Raw genomic sequence first — 8,955 nt, forward strand, 5'->3', positions numbered from 1 at the left:
TTGCAACTGCCCATCACAATGGTGGCATACATTACAATCATTACACAACATAAAAGCAGGAAACAGAAAAACAAGGAACGAGGTAGATTAAGATAAGGAGATGAACACAACATGACAGGTTACATGGGATAAAGTGCTTGTGAGTGTGCTTGTAATTGGTGACATGATATGGGTGAATGTGTATGGAGTTGTGGAATTACTGTGTGTGTTTGTTGAGAGTCTGAATGGCTTTGGGGGAAAAACTGTGCAAGAACCTGTTGGAGTTTTGTTGAGTTCAAAGTGGACGTGTCTCGGGTGGGAGGGGTCTCAGTGATGTTTTTTGCCCTGGAGAGGTACCATAGCGGGTGACTGCAATGTCTTTGAGTGTGGGAAGAGGGCAGCCAATGATTTTTTGTGCAGATCTTATGACCCTCTGCAGAGCTTTTCTATCAGCTAATAAGTACCACACCGTAAGGCAGTATGTGATTATGCTCTCAATGGTAGAGCGGTAGAAGACCATCAGTAGCTTGCAATGCAGGTTTTCTTCACAACAAATGACAAAAAGCCCTTAGACCTGCCCAGCTGATTGTTTGTTGTCTCTTCTTGCAGCTCTGAGCAGCGGACGGTGAACATCTGAGGAGGCAACTCTCAAAAGAAGATAAAAGACAAAAGACATCACCCACGACATCTGGCATCATGGCGATCGTCTTCCACTCCAGCCCCTTGCTGTGGACGCGGTTGGCGGCCCTGATCTTCTCCTGCGTGGCCTTCTCGGTGGCCGTGCACGGCGGCAGACTGGGGCACGGCACCGGGGACTGGTGCATCTTCTGCTGGGCCTTCAGCTTCGCCGGGTCTCTGCTCGTCATCCTGGTGGAGCTGTTCGGCCTCCAGACCAGAGCCCCAGTCTCCTGGAAAAACTTCCCCATCACGTTCGCCTGCTACGCCGCCTTGCTCTGCCTGTCCGCCTCCATCATCTTCCCGCTCTACTTCCTCAAGGGAACCAACGTACAAGGCGAGACGCGTAACCTCCGCATCGTGTCGACCGTCTTCTCCTGCCTGGCCACCATCGCCTACATCACCGAGGTGAGCATCAGCAAGGCGCGTCCGGGCGAGGTGGCCGGCTACATGGCCACGGCCCCCGGCCTCCTGAAGGTCTGCGAGACCTTCGTGGCCTGCATCATCTTCGTCTTCATCAGCGACCCCGTGCTCTACGACCGCCACGATGCGCTCAAGTACTGCATGTCCGTCTACTGCATCTGCTTCATCCTGTCCGCAGCCATCATCCTGCTGTGCATTGGCGAGTGCACTGGCTGCCTGCCCTTCCCGTTCGCCCGCTTCCTGTCTGGCTACGCCATGCTGGCTGTCATCCTCTACCTGTCGGCGACCATCGTTTGGCCAATCTTCAAATTTGACCCTAAGCACGGTGGAGAAAAACAAAGGCCGTACGCCTGCGGCTCCATACACGGGCTGTGCATATGGGATAAGTGCATGGCGGTGGCCGTGCTCACCGGCGTGAACTTCGTCCTCTACCTGGCTGACCTGATCTACTCCACTCGCCTGGTGTTCGTCAGCGCTTGAGGGAGGAGAAGGGACGTTACAGGCCAGCAGTATACTCCAAATAAAATCAAATATGGCGCTGTCGCACTTTTAATGGTGCACGCACCGGATAGAAAAAGCTTGAGGGACATGATCACAGTCACTCTGTTTGAAATACGCTCTGAAATTTGTTTATTAGTACTTGAGTAATGGTTGACTGAAGGTGTATCTGATGAGATATAGTGAACACAAATCCAATTTTTTTTTTGTTTTCTGTTTTTTGTAATTCCTTGTGTCAAAAACTCACTTGCAAACCTGCCAGATTTGATTTTGTGTGAAGTATCCTGCCAGCTTTAGGAGCTTAAAGAGAGAGAGAGAAGGCAAAGAGAGGAGGAAGAGGAAGAGGTCAATGGCTATGTTTACACGTACAACAATATCCCCTTAAATTCCTGAGGCTTCACGTGCTGGAGCATGTAACTGTCCTGTAACGTTGCTTCCGGTGACCTGAATAGATTCTTATCTTATCTTATCTATGAGAGACCATGAATGTGATTGCTGGAACATGCTGATATTAGCCATGATGATTACTATCAAAGTAGCTGTTTATCCAGTGCCCATCATAGTACTTCAAATAATTACATGATTACTATTCTTCATGGGACGTTTGTGATGTCTGGATATGAGCAACTTTTTAACAGAAGACGAGAAACTGACAATCAAAATACTATGTGCATGTAAACATAGTCCATAATGACAAATGATGAAAAACCAAAGTAAATGGCGGCTTTCTATATTGTTATCTCTGATTATTATTGTTATTATTTTTGCATAATGTATATGTCAATGCTCTGCCTTAAGTTTTTCTTCTAGTGGATGAAATGTAGAAAAATAAATTTGAATACAAGCTGTATGGAGCCGAGAAAAAATTAACAATTGGAGATCTAAGACTTCACAGAAAGTTTATTTTTCATGGTTTCATTAATGTAATTGATTGTTTCGGTTTCCCGGTGCAGCTGCGCGGGTTGTGTCCCTCATTAGTGCATTTAACTCTGCTCCGGGGTTTTGAGATTTGAGACTTGAAGGAGTGCAAAAAAAAAAAAAGGTTTACATGACGTTAAGACGAATGCTAATGGCCTGCTTCCTTTCTTTGCTCCTGTTATGAGGTATTTGTATCTGTATCTGCTACAAGCTACAATCATATAGCAAGAATATATATATGTGGAAAAAGAACATAAAGCAGGATTTGCAAAACATGTATGGTTCAAGTGCACTTAATGTTGTGTATTTTCTGTGCCTGGTGTCCCCCAGATATCAAAGCATCTACTAACACAAAACTCACACCATTAAATTTACACGCACATGTTGATTGGGTCTATTGGTTTTTATACTGCTGTAAAATAAAATACAAAAAAGACAAAACCTCAGGGAGAGAAACCACAGAAGACGGTTTTCTCTCTCTCTCTCTAGATGTTGTTATATTCTCTAACTTTTTTATATTTCACTGTTCATGTTTTACGTGTGCTTACCACATCAGTGTTGTAGGAAAAGATAACCCAGGGTTTCAATAAAGCCACATGGTAAACAGATGTTGCTGTGTGCATGTGTGTGTCGTGTGTCATGTTATTTTCTGGTTTGATTAAAGGTGTCACATGATCAACTTTAATAAACTTTCTTTTTTAGTCTCTCACCACAGTGGGGGCGCGGCTGGAGGCGTGTTGGTCCGCACACCACTTTGAAATCAACTCAAAGACCTCAACCAGTAATGAAAGGATTTTAATCGGTCAAATACTTTTTTATGACCTAAAGAAGCCCTGACATTCACATCTAGTTCACTAGACTTACAACTTACTTACCTTACTAGATTTAATTTGTCTAATAGTTCAGTTTATTTCCTCAATTTTCCCAAGATAACGATATTAATTTGAGATGTGTGCATGGCAGTGAGCTCACTAAGACTGAGCCGCCGAAATAACTGAAGCCTCTCTAACTGAAGCCTCTCTAACCTCTTTTATGATGCATATATTGTCTACTATAAGATATAAAGTAGGAGTTAAAAAGTTGAGTGTAGAGGATGTAAGCATTGTCATTGTGACGTTAGCCTGCTGAGTTTAACGGGAGCTTCCATACCTATGCTAAGATGCCTGCTGTCCGTGATGCTGCTCCCACCTGATTAGCTAATGCTCCTACGTGGCTATAGTCACTGTCTCTGAAAAGTGATACAAAAATGTTGTGTTTAACATATTTCTAGTAAAGAAAATAGCTGATGGTTTGGAGCACAACCAAAACAGGACAGACTCAAAGACAAGCTGACTGTACACAACTACCTCTTTACTATCACTACTGAGGTCATCTGATCTGACAGTAACGATTTGAATATTGTCTTACATTGGTGAGTCCATGTAAAGATTTCAAACTTTAACATGAATTCAAATTACAGGGTTCACATAGACCGCTGTGGTTCAGGATGCAGAGTGGATCATCCATTTATCAGAAGGTTGGTGGTTCAATCAAACTGATAAGACACTTAACACCTAAATTTTGTGCAAGTGCAAAATTGCTGCCATGTGTAAATGCATGGTAGTGACCTGGGACCTGCTGCATTCCTGGTGCTCGTGGGAGGCAGAGCTTGAACACCTGCCAAAGGTAACCCTGCCCAGGTGCTACTCCAGTGATGATATGCACCACTCCTACAGTGTGAGAGATATCCATGACCATATCTGATGCATTAGAGCAGGCGTATGGAGCCGTGGCCTATCTCATGACTGAGAACCCGCAGGGCACAGTAGAGGTCTCATGCTGCACGGTCCCATGCGGCCCCCAAGAAACAGCAGTCCATCCCTCCTCTGGAATTGTGTGCGGTCCTCACTGGTGCGCAGCTTTCCAAGGTCATTACCACAGAGAGACGAAAAAAGCACAAGGCTTGCTTCAGGCACTCACACGCACTCATTACCACAGAGCTGACCCTCACCATCCATAGTCTCACCCTATGGTCTGATTCATCAACTGTTCTTACCTGGTTGTCATCAGATTCATGCCACTACAAGGTTTTCGTAGGCACGCGCGTAGCGGAAATCCAAGAGCTGACAGGATCTGCTACATGGAGATACGTGCCATCAGGAGACAACCCAGCAGACGACATCACTCGAGGCCTCACTCTCCAGGATCTGGCTAATGGTGGCAGGTGGACCCATGGCCCACCATTCCTGAAGTAGCGACCAGAGGAGTGGCCAAAGCCCCCATGTTTACCCCATAATGAGCCAGAGAGTGAGATGAGGCAATCTACTCTGGCTGTGCTGTTGATGCCAGATCCACAACAGCATCAAACCCTGAGTGACTATCTGAAGGTCATTGCCCACCAACGGCATGGGGCGGCCGACCTTTCAACCCCTCTGACCGCCAATGACTATGCTGCTGCTGAACTGGAAGCCTTGAAACAAGAGACTCGTTCCCAGAGGAGTCTTCTCTGCTAACTGCAAGCAAACCAGTGGGTTGCATCATCTAGAGAGTGTTTGCAAAAATCAGAAGGAGGTATTGGATACTGAGGGGACGTGAAGCAGTGCGTCGACACCAAAGGAAGTGAATAGAGTGTAGGAAGTTGAGAGAGAGACCAGATCCACCCAAGATGGCTGACCTCTACCCAGCTAGAGAGGACACCTTTGAGCCTGCCTCCTAATCCACAGGCGGGCCAAATGTCATCAAGGTTGGTCGCAGAAATGAGAAATGGTAGGGGATACTGTTCAAATGTGTGACAACCCGAGCAGTTCATGTAGATCTTCTCAGCAGTATAGACACTGACGCGTTCCTGATGGCTCTGAGACACTTCATCACCCGACGCGGAAAGCCCCACAAGCTCCTGTGTGACCAAGGCACACATTTCAGAGGAGAAAGAGAGCTGTGACAGTCTTTCGAAGGAGGGGGGCGGGGTGTGTTTAGATCATGATGACAGACACACTGTGGGGGTCAGTGGAGGCTGCAGCGCCACGCCCATCTCCGAGGCCATGGCCATGGAGGAATGTCAGAGCGAAACAGCCTCAGCTCTCAGCGAAGGAATGCTGTTGAAGAAAGCAGGCTGGAGTTTTTGATGGGAGGCAGAAAAAAGAACCAGAGAAAAAGAGACAGAGTGTTTAAACCCGATGATTTGACCAGATGTAAATGCGCTGTGACGACTGTGGCCACAGTGCCGTCATTATTTCTGGTTTTGAAATTGTGTTTACTTGCATCAGCCATTCATAAAAACACAATAACAGCATTGTGCGTCCAAGCAAACTGTACGTAGGAGTACACTGGCTGTTTACTTGAGAGACTTGAGAGCCGCCATCATGTGGTTGTATCTTGTACTTCATCTAAAGGTCACAACAAATGACATAAAGCCCTTAGACCTGCCCAGCTGGTTGTTTGTTGTTTCTTCTTGCGGCTCTGAGCAGCGGACGGTGAACATCTGAGGAGGGAACTCTGCAAAAGAAAATAAAAGACAAAAGACATCACCCACCTATCATGGCGATCGTCTTCCACTCCAGCTCCCTGCTATGGACGCGGTTGGCGGCCCTGATCTTCTCCTGCCTGGCCTTCTCGGTGGCCGTGTACGGCGGCAGACTGGGGCACGGCACCGGGGACTGGTGCATCTTCTGTTGGGGCTTCAGCTTCGCCGGGACTCTGCTCGTCATCCTGGTGGAGCTGTTCGGCCTCCAGACCAGAGCCCCCGTCTCCTGGAAAAACTTCCCCATCACGTTCGCCTGCTACGCCGCCTTGCTCTGCCTGTCCACCTCCATCATCTTCCCGCTCTACTTCCTCAAGGGAACCTCGGGCTACGGCGAGATGAGCGGCCTCCGAATCTTGACGACCATCTTCTCCTGCCTGGCCACCATCGCCTACATCACCGAGGTGAGCATCAGCAAGGCGCGTCCGGGCGAGGTGACCGGCTACATGGCCACGGCCCCCGGCCTCCTGAAGGTCGGCGAGACCTTCGTGGGTTGCATCATATTCGTCTTCATCAGCGACCCCGTGCTCTACGACCGCCACGAGGCGCTCAGGTACTGCATGTCCGTCTACTGCTTCTGCTTCATCCTGTCCGCAGCCATCATCCTGCTGTGCATTGGTGAGTGCACCAGCTGCCTGCCTTTCCCGTTCGCTCGCTTCCTGTCTGGCTACGCCATAATGGCTGCCGTTCTCTACCTGTCGGCGACCCTCATCTGGCCAATCTTCAACTTTGACCCCAGAAACGGCGGATCAAAAGAACGGCCGTACTCCTGCACCTCCATGCACGGGCTGTGCATATGGGATAGGTGCATGGCGGTGGCTGTGCTCACCAGTGCAAACTTTGTCCTCTACCTGGCCGACCTGATCTACACTCGCCTGGGGTTTGTCAGCGCTTGAGGGACGTTACAGGCCAGCAGTATACTCCAAATAAAATCAAATATGGCGCCGTCGCACTTTTAATGGTGCACACACCAGATAGAAAAAGCTTGAGGGACATGATCACAGTCACTCTGCTTTGAAATATGTTCATTAGTACTTGAGTAATGGTTGACTTAAGGTGTAATGAACACAAATCAAACTTTTTGTTTTTTATTTTTTGTACTTTCTTGTGTCAAAACTCACTTGCAAACCTGCCAGATTTGATTTTGTGTGAAGTATCCTGCAAGCTTTAGGAGCTTAAAGAGAGAGCGAGAAGGAGGAAGAGGTCAGTGCCTATGTTTACGTGTACAACAATATTCCCTTAAATTCATGAGACTTCACGTGTTGGAGCATGTAACTGTCATGTAACATCTTATCTTATCTTATGATAAAATGTGATTGCTGGAACATGCTGATATTAGCCATGATGATTATTATCAAATTAGCTGTTTATCCAGTGCCCATCATAATATGTTTGTGATGTCTGGATATGAGGAACTTTAACAGAAGATGAGGAACTGACAATCAAAATACTATGTGCATGTAAACATAGTCCATAATGACAAATGATGAAAAACCAAAGTAAATGGCAGCTTTCTATATACAAGCTGCAGGGAGCCAAGAAAAAATTAACAATTGGAGATTTTTTTTTCATGGTTTCATTAATGTAATTGATTGCTTTGGTTTCCCAGTGCACGGTGCATTTAACTCTGCTCCGAGGTTTTGAGACTTGACGTGCAAAAAAAAAAGGTTTACATGACGTTAAGACGAATGCTATAGGCCTGCTTCCTTTTTTTTTTTTGCTCCTGTTATGAGGTATTTGTATCTGCTACAAGCTACAATTGTATAGTAAGAATATGTGGAAAAAGAACATAAAGCAGGATAGTGGATTTACAAAACATGTATGGTAATAGTGCACTTAATGTTGTGTATTTTCTGTGCTTGGTGTCCCACAGATATCAAAACATCTATTAACACAAAACTCATACCACTAAATTTATACACACACATATTGATTGGGTCTATTGGTTTTTATACTGCTGTAAAATAAAATACAAAAAAGACAAAACCTGAGAGGGAGAAACCACAGAAGACGGTTTTCTCTCTCTCTCTCTAGATGTTGTTATATTCTCTAACTTTTTTATATTTCACTGTTGTAGGGAAAGATAACCCAGGATTTCAATAAAACCACATGGTAAACAGATGTTGCTGTGTGCATGTGTGTGTCATGTGTCATGTTGTTTTCTGGTTTGATTAAAGGTGTCACATGATCAACTTAAATAAACTTTCCTTTTTAGTCTCTCACCACAGTGGGGGGCGTGCACCACTTTGAAATCAACTCAAAGACCTCAACCAGTAGCCTAATTAAAGGATTTTAATTCGTCAAATACTCGTGGCCATATTGTACATTCACATGTAGTTCAGGTTTACAACTTCCTAACCTCACTAGATTTAATTTGTCTAATAGTTCAACTTCAGTTTATTTCCTCCATTTTCCCAAGATAACAAATTTGAGATGTGTGCAATAGGACGAATCGCCTTGTTGTTTACAACTACTTCCGGGTAGAAAACCAGCATTCGAACAATAGTGACGGACGAGAGTTTCGCTATATCTAATTTTTCATGTCACTATATCACCGTTTAGACTAATCTGATGTTTGTAAAGTCTATAAAACCAATGATTGGACAAACATTACTATTTATGTGTGCATATTTTTGTAATTAGTCATGATTATCATAGATTAGCCGGGCTAACGGTTAGCTACCTGTTTAACTTTAATAACTCAGTGACTCAATAAACGGTCCATGAAAAAATATTTTCTCCAGCGGATATCTGAGTTCCAACATGACTGAGCTAACTGGAGTAGTTTCATGTTGTGTCCGACAACGGGAGGGTTTTAACAGCTGACGTCCTGATGGTAGCTTACTGTTAGCTGTCCCTGTCAGCTGAGCCACTGATGCTTTCTAGACACTGTGATTCCCCCAAACTGAATAAATACAACACATAGCAACACAAAACACACACACAGAAATAGTAATGTTTCT

At 45.4% G+C, this 8,955-nt stretch overlaps 2 protein-coding genes across 2 annotated transcripts; both read left to right on the plus strand.

Moving 5' to 3' along the window:
* Positions 1-622: 622 nt before the first annotated feature.
* LOC146970197 (myeloid-associated differentiation marker homolog) lies at positions 623-8,113 on the plus strand. The gene is made up of 2 exons (XM_085804264.1): positions 623-2,574; positions 7,630-8,113. Exon 1 carries the CDS (start codon positions 676-678, stop codon positions 1,555-1,557), a length of 882 nt encoding a protein of 293 aa, XP_085660390.1. The 5' UTR covers positions 623-675; the 3' UTR covers positions 1,558-2,574; positions 7,630-8,113.
* Positions 5,995-6,903, plus strand: LOC146970198 (myeloid-associated differentiation marker homolog). The gene has a single exon (XM_085804041.1). It carries the CDS (start codon positions 6,010-6,012, stop codon positions 6,886-6,888), a length of 879 nt encoding a protein of 292 aa, XP_085660167.1. The 5' UTR covers positions 5,995-6,009; the 3' UTR covers positions 6,889-6,903.
* Positions 8,114-8,955: the final 842 nt, after the last annotated feature.

Source organism: Trachurus japonicus, chromosome 17 (genome assembly GCF_045865225.1).
Source record: "Trachurus japonicus isolate A0001 chromosome 17, Traja_1.0".
Classification (NCBI taxonomy): Eukaryota; Metazoa; Chordata; class Actinopteri; order Carangiformes; family Carangidae; genus Trachurus; species Trachurus japonicus.

Coding starts and splice junctions, on each gene's coding strand:
- LOC146970197 (XM_085804264.1), top strand. CDS start 676: ATGGCGATCGTCTTCCACTCCAGCCCCTTGCTGTGGACGCGGTTGGCG.
- LOC146970198 (XM_085804041.1), top strand. CDS start 6,010: ATGGCGATCGTCTTCCACTCCAGCTCCCTGCTATGGACGCGGTTGGCG.